This window comes from Aspergillus pseudodeflectus, assembly GCF_044049435.1.
Source record: "Aspergillus pseudodeflectus strain CBS 756.74 chromosome Unknown BJX68scaffold_52, whole genome shotgun sequence".
Classification (NCBI taxonomy): domain Eukaryota; kingdom Fungi; phylum Ascomycota; class Eurotiomycetes; order Eurotiales; family Aspergillaceae; genus Aspergillus; species Aspergillus pseudodeflectus.
In genome coordinates this window covers 103,944-120,227 of record NW_027263828.1, presented here as the reverse complement: position 1 = coordinate 120,227, position 16,284 = coordinate 103,944, and the positions used below count along the sequence as shown (strand labels likewise).

The window sequence follows — 16,284 nt, the reverse complement described above, 5'->3', positions numbered from 1 at the left end:
AGTATCAGTTGTACAACGAGGATATTGTATTGCATTCTATAGGTCAATGAATCTGTAAAGTCCCTCTTCCAGATTCCTCAGCAGTATACATTCCATCAACCGGAAATGAATTAAAATAGCACGCAATCCAATGTTTTATCCCTTGGTAAAGCGACTCCTCGCCCGAATCTGAGGTCCAAATCTGAAGAATATGTACCTAGATTTCACAGAATCAGCATGACAAGAACTGCGGGCGTTTGTTTTTATTTTGGATTTTCTTTCTTGCTGTTTGAAGAGCACTCACGGAAATGGGAGCATCGCCACCATCAAAAAGGCCAAGAGAGATGTAGCCCATTGGTACCCGAAGGCATTGTACACTGCCACTGGATTAATATACCGGGGTTGTACTGGTTGGGAAAGGACGTGGTACTGACTCTACAAACCGAAGAGTGGGAACGCCGCTGCAAAGGTGCTCCTGAGAAAAGCATTTGCTTCGAGCGCGCTCGCCGCATAGACTGGGTATGCGTCGACGAGGAACGTGAGTATCCCTTGGAAGGCAAGGAAAACACTATGCAGTGCGGGTATTAGCAATTCACATTGAAGATCCCCAGATCCGTAAAAAGAGAGGAAATGAGGACTGACCCTAACCCAAAGAACGCACTTCCGATAACTGGCATTATCCAATGCACGTCCGGATAACTACTCCAGCCAAACCAGAAGAGCCCGATGGTGATCAACCGTGCGCCGAGTATGGCAGGCGGGAGTCTGAATTCCGTTAGGAACTCCCCAGACTCGCTGCCGGTTTTGGCACGATAGTTTCGTATCAGGCGCTGCAGATTCCAACGCCACAGGGGGTCTAAAAAGGCACCGATGACGGTCCCTGTGAGCTGGCCGAGGAATGTGAGGCCGATTTGCCACAGGTTGAACCCGTAGATGTCTCCGAATATCAAGGGGAATGCGCCGAAGAACAGGTACAGCGTACCGATCATGATTACGGTGTACACGCAGAGCCATAGGCACATGGGCCCAAGGGTTAGGAGGAGGGAAGGGCGGTACAGCGACTTGAGGAGCGCTCCCTGTACAGATTGCGTTGTATGGGGAAGTGCAATGGCAGAGCCGCTCTTTCCTTGTTGGGCTTTGCGTCTTAAGAGGACAGGGGCGTAGGTCTCCTGCATGAATACCACGCACAGAATCCACAGAGTGGTGCTCCATATTATGATCACGTAAAATGACCACCTCCTATACGACTGTGAGCGGTGGGGTCAAGTTGTATATGTAGCAGGATACGCCACGTACCATGAAGTATTGTAGTTGATAAAGCCACCGATCATCGGACCGAGAACGGGACCTGCAAAGGGGGTTGCGGTGTACACCATCATTCGGAGTTGGAGGGTTTCGCGGGTAAACAAGTCACTGATTGACCCTCCTGCCACACTTTGAAAGGCAGCACTGGTAAGGCCACTCAGGAGTCTTCCAGCAATCATGGTTCCATAATTCGGTGCGGCGGCACATGGTATAAGCCAGATGGTGAACAGGGCTAGGGATATGAAATAGATCGGACGCCGGCCGTAAAACTTCCGCCAATCAGTTAGCGCGCCTCGTGCAGGCACTGCGTGAAATGGGCCGTGGGCAGTATCATACTTCAGACATTGGGGCGACAAACATTGGCCCGACTCCCATTCCCAGGATGAAGACGGAGAGGCCCACTGTTGCAGCAAGCTCCGAGACTTGGAACTGCACGGTGATCTGATCGTAGGTAGCCGAATAAATTGCCGATGTACATGTTCTGCCGTAGATACTACATCAGTAACCATTGGGATCTTTGAGAAGGTTAATGGCATACATGCAAAGTGAGCTAAAGGAGACGATAAATACCATCACCCATTTGCGCCAGACGGCAAAGGTTTTGGGGTTGCTAGGGTCGTCCGACCAGTCTGCGACTTGAAGTGCTCCGGACTCAGGGTCGGCCTTGCTATCGGTTCCTACCACGGTATTGCTTTTGGAAGCTTTGAGATGCGATGCCAGAGGGCTTAATGACGGGCAATACTGTTTGAGCACATGTTCTATATACTTCTATTGGCTTGCCGTTGCCACTTTCAGAATCTAGATACAACTACAAAGATGCATAAGCTCGGGGACTTTGAAATGTACAGTCAGCAGGAAAGAATCCAAGGAGACCACGGAGTAGAACGCACTATGCATCAACCGACGCTGTGATCTACATTTTTGGCTAGGCTCCACTGTAATCCGCTAACGATATAGCTTTATGGGAATTTACGGCTGTACCAACTAAGAATTCTTTTCTCAGGGCGCGAGCTCCTCCAAGTGGGTTTTAGCAGTGCTTGGCAAGTTGGGGATCATACGGCCGTAAGATCCGGGGCGCACGTCCGGCTGGGACCCCCCGGAGCGATAACCCGGTCCCTGCGCCCGGCGTCACGTCATCGGCTGTCGGGGGTCTGGTTAGCAAGCGAGCAAAGTGCTATTCTGCTATCTCCAGGTATTGGAAATCACCCCGACCATGGCGTTCTAATTCATCCGCGATGAACCCATTGGCTTGGACAACGGCCGCAGGAGTTTCCGGCACATCATGTCAGGAGATTACGTTGGCATTCTGGGTTGATACTTCCAAGCACGATTTGTTCACAAACCACTTGTACGCACTTTAGGTATATTACTGCTTATATCACCAAACTCCTGCCTCACTACAATAAGACTCACCCGCGCGCTACCAATCTTTCAACACCCGCCCCATCTTCGCCATCCGCACAGCCCTAACGCCCATATAGCATAGCACAGCCAGCAGTACAAATACATCTCCTTGTCCTGCCTGAGCAGGGCGCTCGTAAGGAACTGCCCAAATGTCGACAACCACACGAGATCCAGCCTCTTCATCGCAGCCGCCGATGCAACCAGAGCCGCGAAGAGGAATGCCTCGGGGGCATCTTGGAACCAGACCAGGCCGGGCACCTTCGCGATGGCTTTCTTGATCTTGGCCACGTGGTCGTTGGGGATGTCTTCGTCGCCGGGGCCGGACGAGATGATGTACCAGAGGCAACCCATTGCGATCCAGGTGGCTTCGAGAGAGGGGTCGTGGGCGCTGGCGAAGTCTTCAAGCCAGAGGCCGTGCGTGTTGAGAAGCCATTCTGTGAAGGTTGATGTGAATGGACTCTCCGGCTCCAGCTGAGAGGATGGTGGTGAAAGCTGTTCAGGGCATCGATGACATAGCAGAACAAATCCACAGCCGCCAAGGGATAATCGGGTGATGGTCTCGCCTGGATCCGCGGGACGGCCCAATTCAGGAATGCGAGGGGTTCGTCGGCTGCGGGTTCTGGAAGGAGAGTGCAGTGTGGGTCGCCGTCGAAGATCATGGATGCTACGACCGTGTTGCTCGTTAGCCGAGATTAGTACCGTACAGCTGAGCTGCTTCCTGCCGTACAATTGTTATTTGATATAGATCGAAGAGAAGTGCCGCGCTTAGGCCTGACATCGCGAACAACTCGGTCGCTGTCCATCACATCCTCTCTTCTTTAATGACACTCTAGACAGGCCGTCTTGTTCCACAGGGTCTTGGGAAGTCTGCGCAGTATATTAATTAGCAAAGCACGCAAAGTCAAAAGACAGATGCACTCTATACCTATTGACATCCAGCTTCAGTTGGTATTGACACGGCCGGTTATTTCTGCAAGCAGTGGCCGTGGGCTGCTGTAGGCTCTAGGGGTCCATGTTCGGCTTTAACATCTTACCTGAGACACCGCGAACAAGAAGGCAGCCCCCTGTCGCATTTTCTCTTATGCGATTGGCAAGTGAAACAGGCGTAAGCAGTGTCAGGGCGCATTTGCCTGAGGACAAGATTCATGATTGCTGACAGAGAGCAGAAGAAGAGGAACAATCGGAGATTAAAAATCAATGGCAAGGAATGAGGCTGTTTTAACTTTTGCGCGCCGGTTTGGACCCCAGTGGCTGAGCCACCAAATCCTGAATAGTTTCAGGCCCGCCAGCTCTAGCCTAGTTCTAGAAAGCGGTTCGATGTTCCCTGTCTAAACTTGTTTCAGGGGTTTTCCCGACCTGAAGCTAAAGTGGGGCCCTCATTACGCCAGCGTTATCCAATTCCTACGGTGAGCACTCAGTCAACACCTCCAGAATAAGTCTATATCGTATATAGAGAGATTATGTTTCCAGATATCAGTAGGAAGTTGATAATGCCCTAGTGATTGCCCACAAGTGGCTATGTATTTTCAGTCACGTTATCGTGGGCAATGTACTACATCCTCTCTGCATGATCAAAGGATGCTCCAATGGGCAAAAGCCACGATTAGACGCCTATTGCCCCATTTTCATTGGCCCTTCGGTACCGCCGATTTGCAATTGCAATTCACGTACCACGAGCTTGATGCGAAGGTTTAACCAGGAGCAAATTGGGGCAACTATATTGACAGCTAGGCGAAGTGGGTCTGCCGTCATGCAAGACATATATCGTGTTGGAGAAAGTTAATCCCGGGCATCCGGCCACAAGCCAACGCCTCAGCTCCGGCGGTACATCTGAGATGCGAATGACAATTCCTCCTAGGTATGTAGCTCCCATCGAAGAAGACGCCCTGAAAGTTCAATTACTGGGGGGACATATGGCGCACACTAGTTAGGGCACCTCGATTAGGAACGGCTGAAATGGGCAATCATGTGTTTTCAGGTGAAAGATGCCAATGAGAGGAGATTTCAGAGGATACCCCGTGTAAATATACGTGAACCGCCATACATAATATCTCCTAGATCTGCCACAGAATTGCCCGCCAGCGCTTGGAAGAGGAGGGGCCAGTCCCGTACAGTAAGCCAACGCCAGCGACAGCTCCACTAAATGCTGGGTGGCAGGCTGCATGCTCTTTAGAGACAGCCACCATGGCAAGCCGGCTATTCGGCCGAAAAAGTATAAACTGGAGGTCTGAGCCCTGGGGTTCTCGAGGGGATTGAAAGCCTGGAGGCGCCGTGACATGAGCTCCACCAGGTAAGGAGCCTGATTGGCCAGATTTACAACGAGGCCGGCCCCACTGAAGATGACCTGATTCGCTCCCCTTTTATTTTCACTGCGGCTCTGCCGAGTCTGCCCCTTTTTCAAGAATCTGCGCCGTCCTCACAGAGTCGATCTTCTGCACCCTCGCCGAGCCTCAATCTTCATTATTCCATTCTTCACATCTATCAAAATGGCCCCGTCTACTCTCCTCCTCTCTCTTCTCCCCTTCGCCCTTTCCGTCGCTGTCTCTGCCCAAGCCTCATCTTCCCAGGGCTGCTTCAGCAACCCGGGCGACCTGCAAGACATCGGCTCGTATGTTTTCCAGTCAATCGGCCACTGCATCAACGCCTGCACCGAAACTGGATCTCGCTATGCTGCTGTACAGGGAGAAGATTGTTGGTGCGGAAAGTCGCTCCCATCTGTAGAGGATGTGGTATCCGACGACAAGTGCGACACCGAATGTCCGGGTTACGTGGGTGACGTCTGTGAGTTGCCCATTCGCTTGTGCAATTGTATTTGCTAATACGTGGCGTCAATAGGTGGCGGCCAAGACGCCTGGTCCGTCTACGAGATCGGCGGCCTGGAGCCGAGTGCGTGGCTGTCTAGCTTGACCGACTCGTCGACGAGCGCTGCAACGCAATCGACCATTACAGTTTCGGATTCAGCGACGAGTGCGACCACTTCGACCACTTCGATCACCTCGACATCTTCCATCACCAGCACTGATTCAGCGATCGAATCTGCGTCTATTGTACCATCTTCCTCTGCCGTGCTGGAAACCACGAGCTCAACCTCGACGAGCATAGAGCCCACTTTCACCGGGAATAGTGCCAACCGTCGATACAGCTTCCTTTTCTGAAGCGCTTTTTGTAGGACTACCTGAATTTCGAGTGTGCGATCACAAACTCTAGCTATCCGCTCTGTAGGACAAGTCTAACCGAACCGAGGCGGTCCGCTGCAATATGTATTCCATCCATTTATAGGCACAATGACACAGCTAATATCGAAAAAGGAATAATGAACCAGAGCTTGTGGACGTACATATGGGTAACTCACTACTTTTGGCGAAATTGCGGCCTAAGATCTTCGTAATCGACCACCAGCTACCTATAGAACTATTACAGACACGCCATTTTTGGTGCGTTGCGTTTTCCGCAGGTTATTACAATATTTATTCAATCTCTCAGGACATGGCTATTTTCTCTCACCTGCATTTTCCACTCGCCAAGCCCATGCAAAGAAAATTGTAATCTTAATCTCTCCCAAACGACTGATATTTTCCTGTCGAATGGATCGAACTCTTTCTTGACAGGTACCGCAGGTGCATCACAACCACCGAGATCTCCCGACCAATACTCGGGCTTATCCATTTCAGTTGCACCCGACCATCAGACTTACGTTAATGTAGTGTAAATTGCCCGAGCGCGGCGCTTTGATATGTCAGCTGGCATTAACTTATCGTACCCGGTTATCCCCAATCAAGGATGGTTGCACAGATCCTAGATTAGTCAGCAAGTGCTGGCGTGGTAGACGAGGAGTCTCAGGGTATCCCACAGACTGATGATGTGTAACCATTTGCTTTAATAGGTTTATCCCGATGAGGCTCCAGGACCTCGCGATGATGCCCAACCAAGGGCAAATGGCGCTCACCGTGTGGGCAAGGTCTGAACTCAGCCGCACCTGGTGTAACCCACCAGATAGACAACGCTGCTGCGAAGAGTAAGCTGACCGTCAGAGGACGTCGCCGAGGCTCGCTGTGGCCGCTAACCTGTTACGGCAGGGGCCAATCGCTACCCAGAGTGGCTCACGATTTAACTTTCCTCGAGAGCTAGCAGCGTCAGATATCAGAGCGCTCCCGTGCTTACTTACTTGACTGTTCCTATATTGCCTGTGCATACCCCGCAACACTGCCCGAAGGAACGGCTTTCTCGGGGAAGTCCCACTCGCGTTCCATATGGCTTGTCTGTATCGTACCCACTACTTGCTATCCTACAATTCACGCTCTCCACACTCAAGGCCAGCCACAACATGAGTTCTGAAGAGCAGTATGAGTATGTGTTCGACTCAACGGTCGAGAACCAACGCCTCGTCGGCCAGCATCAAGCCATCAAGCTTGCAATGGGGAAGCTAGTCCTAGCTCCCCTGCAAGTACCCCGAAAAATCTCAGGGTGCTCGATATAGGGAGTTCCGATGGTATGAACAGAGAATAAACCAACTTTCTCTCAGCTTCTGCCATGAGCGCGGCACATCCTGTCCACATATTGACGAAATGATTTCATATATGGTCTAGGCTACTGGCTCTCTGAAGTCCTCCCCGCCCTCGCACACCCGGAAACATGCGCGCTCATCGGCACCGATATAACTCCCGAGCGCTTTCTCGCAACACCACCACGGTGGCTCATCCTCACCGTCCAAAATTCCCTCGGCCCCTGGCCAAACCCCTTCCTCCAGTCCTTTGACCTCGTCCACCAGCGCCTGGTCCTCCTCGGCACGGGAACACAATTCCGCGAGTGCGTGCTCGCGCTTACGTCCCTCGCTATGTCAAGGATCTCGAGCAGCAGGTAGCTGGTCTGCAGGGGAAATCCCCTGGGTCAACAGCTCAAGTTCACCTAGAATCATCCAACCCTTCGCCCGGTCTCGCCCTGGGGAATATTTTTCAGGACATGCCGGTGCTTGCCGACCCTATGATCCTGTCATATTTGCCATCAAACTCCCCTCCCACAGCCACGGGAATCAATGTCGATTTCTCTATTGCGGATGATACCCTGTTTTCAGTCAGCCAACCACACTTGATGCAAAGGGCGCCGGATATGAGTGCCACGCAAGGATCAACACCACTCTCCGGCGGTATGCAACCCCTCAGTCGAACAAATATGGCCGACATCTCCATCGGCGACTGTGCTTCCTTCTTCCAGACTTATTTTAAGATGATCCACCCTCGGTACCCATTCCTCGATGTGGAGGAATGCAGTGGCGCGTACATGATATGGAAAACAGGTCAACTTGCTAGCTGCAATGACAATGGCTGGTCTATGTGTCTGGTGAAGCTGGTATTTGCTTGATCCACCTTGGCCTGCCAGGGAAACCACTAATGTAAAAAATTCCCCAGATCTTCGCGACCGGTGCAATCCTGCAACATGCATGGTTAGACCATCGAACACAGCGACAACACCGGGACTTCATGCTAAAGGTGCATACCGAAATGAGTGTTATAACTAATTCCTCTTTTAGACCACTTTCCCGTATACAGGCCATGCTTCTATATGCTTTCCATGCGCTTCATGGAGAGAGCACATCGCGCGCTGTCCACATCGTGGGCGTTGTCATGCGCTTTGCGATTTCCCATCAGTTCACTGCATACGCCATGACGGAAGTCCTGAGACAGACATGAAAATCAAAGCGTGGTGGTGCATATACTTGTAAGCCCACAGCTGGTGATTTCGCTGAAATACTAATGCTTCCGAGGTTGGACAAGGTGGTCACCATAACACTCCATATTCCCCCCTATCCACCAGCCGAGTGGATCGAGACACCTTTGTATGAAAACAAAGCTGAACCGCAATTCTTCATGCCCTGGGCTTCTGAGGTGCTTGGTGCCTCCGAGGGAGCATTCTACAACTTTGATCTTCGATTCTTCGGCCACATGTGCAAGATCAGACAGGTCCAATCCGAAATACTAAGCAATACGCGGAGGATAGCTGGTAGCTGTTGGTTTCGTCCCTTGATATCTTCAAGAGGTACGGGCAGAGATCGACCGCTGGGCCAAATGTGATGAGGTATTTGGTGATGGGTATGTAGGCTCATCTCCACTTGACTCACTCCGTGATGGTTCCCTAACGCTTGAGATCTGCGACAGTCACTTAAAGGAGCAGGGCCACGCAAGTCCTCTTGGAATGGTCTATGTCGCGCATATGACCAAGGTTGTATTGTAAAGCTCTGTGCCTTTTGACGCGACATCAGAAGTTGCTGATGAGCTGCTCATGGCCTCCTATGACTCGTGTGCTACCTTCACAGCGCTTCAAAAGCGAAGACAGATACCAAAGCATTGGCTTTATGTATGTATTCAAGCCGTGGCTTGTACTGGGCCTTTATATACATGCTAATCAGGCCAAAGAACCTGTTCCTCTTCCAGGTAGGAATCACCATGCTGTACATTGTTTGGCGGCGGGCGGTGCCAATCTCAAAGGCTGTCGATCGTGCCATCCGGGACTATACCGTGATCATGTCCATTTTTGCCGATCGGTCGCAGCATGCAGACGTATATCGGGACTGTATGGATGTTCTAGCGAGTAGTGTATCGAGGGCCTCTCCACCTGGCAAAATCGACACCAAATCCAGGCAAGAACTTGCCTCTCTTGTGTGTCAAATCGAAGAAAATGGAGTCGCTCCCAGTACCTTCACAAAGCGGGCAGAAATATGCAGGGATGATGCAGTGTGCTCGGAGAACAGGGATCAATTATGCTTACTGACTGGCAGTCGGCGAGCTTATCCTTGGGGTTAAACACTGGCCGGTGAGGGGGAAGCTGACGTATGGCATGTGGTCGTACCAGGCTGGATCATACAGGACGAGTTAATGGTATTGCTAGCGCCAGTTGTCTCCAATGCGCTCGTTCCAGTCAATCACCAGCGCGTCCACGTCAAGCATCTTGACTCTAGCTGCCACTGTCAAGCCGCCTTGTAGAGCAGATGCAGATATGGATGGACTTGAGATGCGTACTAATAATCAGCACAGCCACCCTATTAAGGAACTCCGTGTCTTCCTCTTATTACTCCTGCTAGTTCTAATAAGTAGGTCATCCTCTATGCTTAACCCCCTTTAATTATTATTTAGTAGCTCTTTATACCCTTTTAACTCCCCTAGGGAGGTAAATAATACAAGGATCTTCTATTAGCTATTCTTTTTAACTAGTCTTATAATACCTCTTCTATTCCAAATTTAACCGACTGGTGTAGAAAATTAAATCCTGTAAAAGCTGCCAAGCCTATTAACTATGCAGGCCACAGGCTATCAGTAAGTATATAGAGGATTAATTAATTTTAACTTGAAATAGACTACCCTTTAAGCTTTATAGGGAGGCAGCAATATTATCTTGGCCTTTTATAGTCTTAAGATTCTAAGCTACGCAAAGAAAGTCTTGCTAGTAGCCATTAGCATAGAATAGGGAAGTACCTAACTTAAAGTCCCTTATGACTACTACCTAGTTTAATTAGTTAACAATACCTTGTGCAACCGCACCTACCTCTGCAGCGGACAAAGTAGATGGTAATGTTGCAGGCCATTTACCAAGCGGCACGTTCAAGCGGCCTTGATCCTCGATAGAGACAGTGATGGTGATTGGTTTGTTTCAAGGAAAGAAGCAGCAATCTGAAGCCACTTCAGACTTTGTACCCCCTCGGTTATCATCGCACTCCATACAATGAGAATCACAAAAGTAAAGCAACCCGCATAGATTCCCCACAGGATGAACGCATCGACTCGCACCATCGTCGATCCTCGAGACAAGCCATGTACGTACTGTGTCTGGAGCAGAGCAGTGTGTCTGTAGAACCCAGTCAGAGCCCTCCGGCGTTCCTCACAAAGTACGACCTTGATTATACGTTGGCCGCTGGAGCACTTTGGCCGCTCCACCCGATCACCATTCCTGTGGTCCCCCAAACTCCGCTTCCTGCTGCATGATACGACCATCTAGTTGCGTAGGGTCAAGGAACTTTCACTTCCTCTTCGCCCCTCGCAAGCCTTCCTGACCTATTATCCACCTATCATTACTCCCCAAAAAGAGTTTCTCGGGTCCCTCCGCAGCAAAGGCCGCGCAGGGATACCAAGTAAATCAACTTCGTACATACGGGAACTGTTGGAGGATCTCCTCGGGAAACAGGCCCGTGCTTGCCTTTCCTTTCTTTCCCTTCTTTTCCGTCTACACGGCGGCAAGGGCGCTCCGTGCTGATCTCCTCAGTTCCCCTGCCGGCGGTTTACGGAAACCAGTGGAAGATTTTCGGCTCTCCCCGTGGAGTATCTGTGACTTCGCGAAGGCGCGCGCCGCGGGGAGGGGCTTGCAATACACTTAGGTAGCCTCGATGACACCCGCAGCCGGCTTCATGCAGTGTCGGAAGTGCCTCTCTGGGTGGGTTCGAAACCCAAAGGGTCGCTGTGTTCGGAGGGTCAGAAACAACACGACGGAGTAAGCTCCATTACGCGACCGTCGATCGAGATAATTGCGGAAAGGGAGGACCGTCTGCATTTGTGCTAGCAAAAGTTGAGTACGATTTTTGGTTTGGTTATGGCGCGCGTGTCCTCTGATGGATATCGTTCAAATCGGCTTTATATCATGCTCCGCGCATTATCGGATTATGGGCTTGATGGATCTTGATGACCGAGATAAACAAAAAAAAGGAACGAAATAACCTAAGGCTACAAACATACGATGTCCGGTGCACAGACTCAGTGGGGTAGTCAATGAGCCTGCCCACAATGTCGTGGTGAACGCTACACGGGTCCAAGCAGCAACGAGGCCCATATCATGGTATGGCCAGGTAAACCTTGTCTTGTCGAAAAGCGGAAGCTAGAATATCACTTGGCTGCCAGCATCGCGCTCTACCATAGCTCAGTTGCTTGGTTGTTCCGAACACACCGTGCTGTCGAATACTCCGCTCGTCCCGATCTGCAGGCTTTATCAGAGCCGGCTGCATACTGGAGCAAACAGACAACCCAACAAAAGCACCGGCATCTTGTGTTTGGCATTGTTGTGCTGGTGTGAAGGGGCAGGGCAGGGATCTCCATCTTGAGGAGACCGAGAGCAGATCATACCCCGTGGGACTGGTCGGAGGTGCGCCCTGGGCAGTGAGCAAAGAAAGAGGGGGTCCAAATAAGGTTGATCGAGTTTCACAGAAAGTTTCAAGCCGGCAAATAACTCCGAGAAGACCCGTTTAGCTTTTGCACCTGGCCAATGAAGACTCTCGGATCGCCGGGAACCTACGAGAGGGGCGGGCCATGCGAGGCTGAGCAGGTATGCGCCTTGAAAGCTTGTGGCGTGCTGACCATGGATGGATAGATGTGCCGTCCTATCAAGGAGAGGGCCCTCGAGATAACCCGTGTGATTCCACTTGATGGAGAACCAATATCGCGGAATTTGCTTATTCGTGCGAAGGTGTAGGTGGTCATATGGTCTGTGAGTTGGGAAGCTCCTCGGGGCTTGCAGGCATCCTCAATCCTCTGAAAAATTGTTCGCGGCCGCATACGGCTTTCTTCTTCGAGGTCCATCTGTGTGACTCCGGCGCTGGAAGAGTCATAGCTTGTTGCTTACCGGACAACTCAACACGGCGACCGACGCCAGGCACGAACCAAAAAAAGAAAAGAAAAAAAAAACAAAAATGAATTGTCAAAGCAAACATGGACATATTATTACGCCTTTGCATTACAGCCCGATTCTCGTTTGAGACAACCACGGCTCAGCCACTCCCGTACCCACTCACTAATACCGACTCCCTCTTGCTCTGTCCAACCTGATGAGACACGTATCATGACGAGCGAGATGACCACAGACGTCCATCAAGCATCAACAATAAACAGAACCATGTACAGGACGATAGCAATGACAATGGAAACGGCCCACCCCGCCGAGTTGAAGCTCGCGCGGTCGTTAGTCGGCTCGAGCTTGGCTTTTTCTGGAGCCGAGACAGCTTTTGTGTCAGAGGAGTTGAACGTGGTCTCGATGAATCTGATAATCTGCCACGGCTTAGCTTCAGGTAAGCAGAACAGGAGCAAGTACCTTACCTTGTCGCACGCGGTCCTGATTTCAACAAAGTGCCTATCGGCTGGCGAGCACTTGTCGTGGATTCGGCCAACGTAGACCCTGAACACGGCGCTGACCTCGCGAAGATCGCCCGTCGACTGCAGCATGAGCCGGCAAGCCTCCCCCTTTGAGATCTTCACATTTCGCTCGAACATCGCAGGGTTCTGAAAACACAGCTCCAGCGTGGCAATCGCCATCGTCTGCGGGATGGCGCAGAAATTAAAGACGCTCTGCTCGTTCAGGCAGCCGAGGTAGACCAGGCAGTCCTCAACGTGGCTCAGCGCATTAAGGATCATCTCTAAGCTACACTCGATCGCTTGTTGGCGGTATTCGGGCTTGAACAGATCGTCGAAACTATTGACATGCTTGGACCAGATCTCCCGCGGCCAGAAGTACCGGCCGTCAGCGTGATCCTCGTGGACGTCGCGGATGATATTCGTCTTTTGCAGGAAAAGGCCCATTGACCTGTGAAGGTTTGCGTCGCGTAACAGCCCCGGACTGCCCAGCGAAGATGTGACAAAAAGCCGGGTCAGTCCTTCGCCCACCAGCCCGGCCACATAGTAACAGTAAAGGTCGTAGTCCGCAACAGTTCGCAGATCATTCACCTTGCACGCGAAGTCCGCCATCCCGTTGCCCATTTTCCGCGTGATCTCTTTGACAATGGTCTGGTAGGCGGGCTTCATGCGTCTAAACTCGGCGACGACAGAGTCGAATTGAAGGAGCAAGTCGCGGTCTTTTTCTCGCTCGTGGATGCCGGAGTACGTCCAGCCATCCTCTTCAATGTAATTTTCGAACTTGCGCAGCAGGGACTCCTTTGTCTTCACCGGTATTGATGTGTCGTCCTCGATCGTGTCTAGTCCCCGCAGGACCAGGTAGAAGATGCACACCGGGAAGAGCAATTCTGGGTGCAGCTCCTTGATCACTAGAGTGAAGCTTCGGCTTGTGGCCTCGAGAAGCCGGAAGCAGATTTCCTGTGTTGGCGTTTCGTTTCCGGTGCTGCGGCGGTGGACGGGCGTGTGCAAGAGCTTCCTGGTTTGCATCAGCCAGAGCTTCTCAGGTCAGATAGAGGGGCGGAAGTACCACTGAAGAATCCATCTCCCTTCCCAGGGTCGAACGGCGAGATAGGCAGCTTTTGACACCGTGTTCATGGTGACCGCAACTGAGCCTCTTCGAACAGTGGTGTTATAGAGGTAATGGAAGGGTGCAAGCCTGTAAGACGAGTAGATACGCAGACGCAGTTGGACAGCTAGTTCGGTGGACACACAAGTACTGAGCGAGGACCGAAGGAAACGGATGGGCCATCGGCTGCTGCTCTTCAGTGCCATCAATATGACTGCTTTGTTTTCCTCGACTCGGAGTAAGTGATTCGGCCGGCAGATATAGGTACCCTGCATGAACCGCCAATCTCAGACCCCTGTGGAGGAACAGCGGCCACCATGTCCAGTCCTCAGAGTGCTCACCGACTATCTTTCAGCCAGGATAATAAGAATGAGCGAATAGTGACTGCATTATACGGAAGCTAAATTCAAACACACGACTACTCTACCTGTACGACCATCTCTAGCACCGAATCCACGAATCAAACCCGCAACTGCAGCCTGACACTCCGCTGCGCGCTCTCCAGCAAAGCCTTGTCCTCCTGCATCAGTGTCCGAAAGTTCCCCTCGATGATTTTCGCGCGATCCTCGCTCCGCGAAATAAACCGTACCGTATCCGTATCCCAGTTGGCAATCAGCGCCAACGCCGTGTGCGCCTGGTCCGGTGGCAACCCTTTCTCCCCCTCAACGGGCGGACAAATGTCGAACCCCCACAGCGTGCGCGCAAACGCAATAAACATCGAGTTCTTGCCAAACGTCTCGCCCGGGCAAACCCGCCGCCCAAACCCAAACACAGGCGGCTCCGGCAACGTCGGATCCTTCACCCAGCGCTCGGGGCTGAAGCTCTCCGGATCTGCGTACACCTCCGGGTCCATGTTCAGCGCCCACTGGTTGGCGATCACGCATGCGTCCGTGGGGATCCGGTAGCCCTTGTACTCGGTCTCCTCGAGCCCCGTGTACGGCATTGACAGCGGCAGGATCGCCTTCCAGCGCATCATCTCCGTGATGAACCCGCGCAGCAGCGGGAGGCTGTCCTGGTCCGCGAAGGTGGGGAGTCTGTCGGCGCCGACGACGGCGTCGATCTCGGCCTGCACGCGCTTTGTCGCGGCCGGGTTCTTGAGCGCGGTTGCGATGAACATGCGGATTAGCGTCGAGGTCGACAGCGACGCTGCGAGCTCGAGCTCCGCGATGAGGAAGAGGAACTGGTCCGGCGTCATCGCCTTGGGCTTGTTGTCGTTCATGATCCGCGTCCAGTTCCAGTTGGTGTTGGTCAGCCCGCGCTGGATGCGCCGCGTCCACAGCGCGATGATGTGCTGCCGGAACTTCTCGCCGGCCTTCTTCCACCGGTTCACGGGGGCCGGAAGCAGGTTCAGGAACGGATACAACTCCAGAACCAGGTTTTCCTTAGAGAGAACATCCTGGATCCCCTCGAACATCTCTTGAATATCCCCGACCTCGGCCTCCTGCGCGGGGCTCATGCGCTCGCCGTAGATGAGCGTCGAGGAGACACCCACCGAGTACCCCCAGATATGTCTGAGATTGCCAGGAGAGCGTAGAATCTCCCGAATCATGCGCAGACTCTCACGCTCCTGGACCTCGGCATATGCTCTGCACGCGACGGGCGTGAAAACCGAGACGATGAGCCTGTGCAGCTCGCGGCGCTGCACGGAGTAAGGCAGCAGCGCGGGGAACCCGCTCTTGGTCATGCAGTCGCCGAAGAAGACCAGCTTCGGGTGCGAGCAGTAGATCTTGCCGCGGCGCGTGAGGATCTCATGCACCGCCTTGTGGCTGCCCAGCACGATGACCGTGCGCGTGCCCAGCTTCATGGTCACCATGTCGCCGAACTGCTTGTGCCACGCGCTGTATTGCACCCAGGGCTCGTGCAGCGGGTGCTGGTGGAGGTTGCCGATTAGTGGTAGAGGCGTTGGGCCTGGCGGGAGGGTTCGCGCCCGCCGCAGCCCGGAGAGGACTTCGTAGAAGAGGTATGCGACGCCCAGGACGACGATGAAGCGGGCGTCCATGGTCACGGTGGGGAAGCTGATGGTGGTGGTGCTGGTCATGGCTGCAGTGCCTGCTAGATTGTTTGGTTTTGCAGCATATTCTGGTGAATTCTGGTGGCCTCTGAAAGTTTATATCCTTTGAGCTGATGCAGAATGGCGAGGCCGCGGCGCCTCCGGCCTTGGTTCAGCACGGAGTACGGAAAAGTCCGGAGACAGAGATACGACCAAGCTGAGTGCTAGGTGTGGTGGTGTGCTGCAAGAAGATAAGCAACATTCTGCTAAGACGTGGTGTTGTCTGGTCTGCATACTGGACTGGCAGCCGATCTCAAGCCGGCCGAGTGGGAGGGGGTAAGAGAGAAAAAAGAAAGATCAGAAATCACCAGCAAAAGAAAAAGAAAACCATGGAAACAAGG

General features: G+C 52.5%; 5 protein-coding genes across 5 annotated transcripts; 2 read left to right on the top strand and 3 right to left on the bottom strand.

Moving 5' to 3' along the window:
* Positions 1–135: 135 nt before the first annotated feature.
* On the bottom strand, positions 136–1,857 carry BJX68DRAFT_257822 (MFS transporter; the record flags this gene model as incomplete). The annotated part of the gene is made up of 7 exons (XM_071043413.1): positions 136–196; positions 284–356; positions 423–547; positions 622–1,218; positions 1,276–1,553; positions 1,621–1,765; positions 1,823–1,857. 7 exons carry the CDS (start codon positions 1,855–1,857, stop codon positions 136–138), a joined length of 1,314 nt encoding a protein of 437 aa, XP_070895003.1.
* Positions 1,858–5,097: 3,240 nt separating this feature from the next.
* Positions 5,098–6,108, top strand: BJX68DRAFT_244869 (uncharacterized protein). Its single transcript, XM_071041394.1, has 2 exons — positions 5,098–5,469; positions 5,524–6,108. The coding sequence occupies exons 1-2, from the start codon at positions 5,175–5,177 to the stop codon at positions 5,841–5,843; spliced, it is 615 nt and encodes a 204-aa protein (XP_070895002.1). The 5' UTR covers positions 5,098–5,174; the 3' UTR covers positions 5,844–6,108.
* A 904-nt stretch (positions 6,109–7,012) lies between these two features.
* Positions 7,013–7,549, top strand: BJX68DRAFT_270733 (uncharacterized protein; the record flags this gene model as incomplete). Its single annotated transcript, XM_071046750.1, has 3 exons — positions 7,013–7,035; positions 7,116–7,177; positions 7,275–7,549. 3 exons carry the CDS (start codon positions 7,013–7,015, stop codon positions 7,547–7,549), a joined length of 360 nt encoding a protein of 119 aa, XP_070895001.1.
* A 4,981-nt stretch (positions 7,550–12,530) lies between these two features.
* On the bottom strand, positions 12,531–13,922 carry BJX68DRAFT_270732 (farnesyl-diphosphate farnesyltransferase; the record flags this gene model as incomplete). The annotated part of the gene is made up of 3 exons (XM_071046749.1): positions 12,531–12,707; positions 12,756–13,803; positions 13,855–13,922. 3 exons carry the CDS (start codon positions 13,920–13,922, stop codon positions 12,531–12,533), a joined length of 1,293 nt encoding a protein of 430 aa, XP_070895000.1.
* A 431-nt stretch (positions 13,923–14,353) lies between these two features.
* On the bottom strand, positions 14,354–15,931 carry BJX68DRAFT_270731 (cytochrome P450; the record flags this gene model as incomplete). Its single annotated transcript, XM_071046748.1, has 1 exon — positions 14,354–15,931. One exon carries the CDS (start codon positions 15,929–15,931, stop codon positions 14,354–14,356), a length of 1,578 nt encoding a protein of 525 aa, XP_070894999.1.
* Positions 15,932–16,284: the final 353 nt, after the last annotated feature.

Bases quoted from the DNA above. Each gene is read 5' to 3' on its own strand.
- BJX68DRAFT_244869 (XM_071041394.1), top strand. From the start codon at position 5,175: ATGGCCCCGTCTACTCTCCTCCTCTCTCTTCTCCCCTTCGCCCTTTCC. The intron at 5,470-5,523 runs GTGAGTTGCCCA...TGGCGTCAATAG, and splicing joins GGGTTACGTGGGTGACGTCT to GTGGCGGCCAAGACGCCTGG.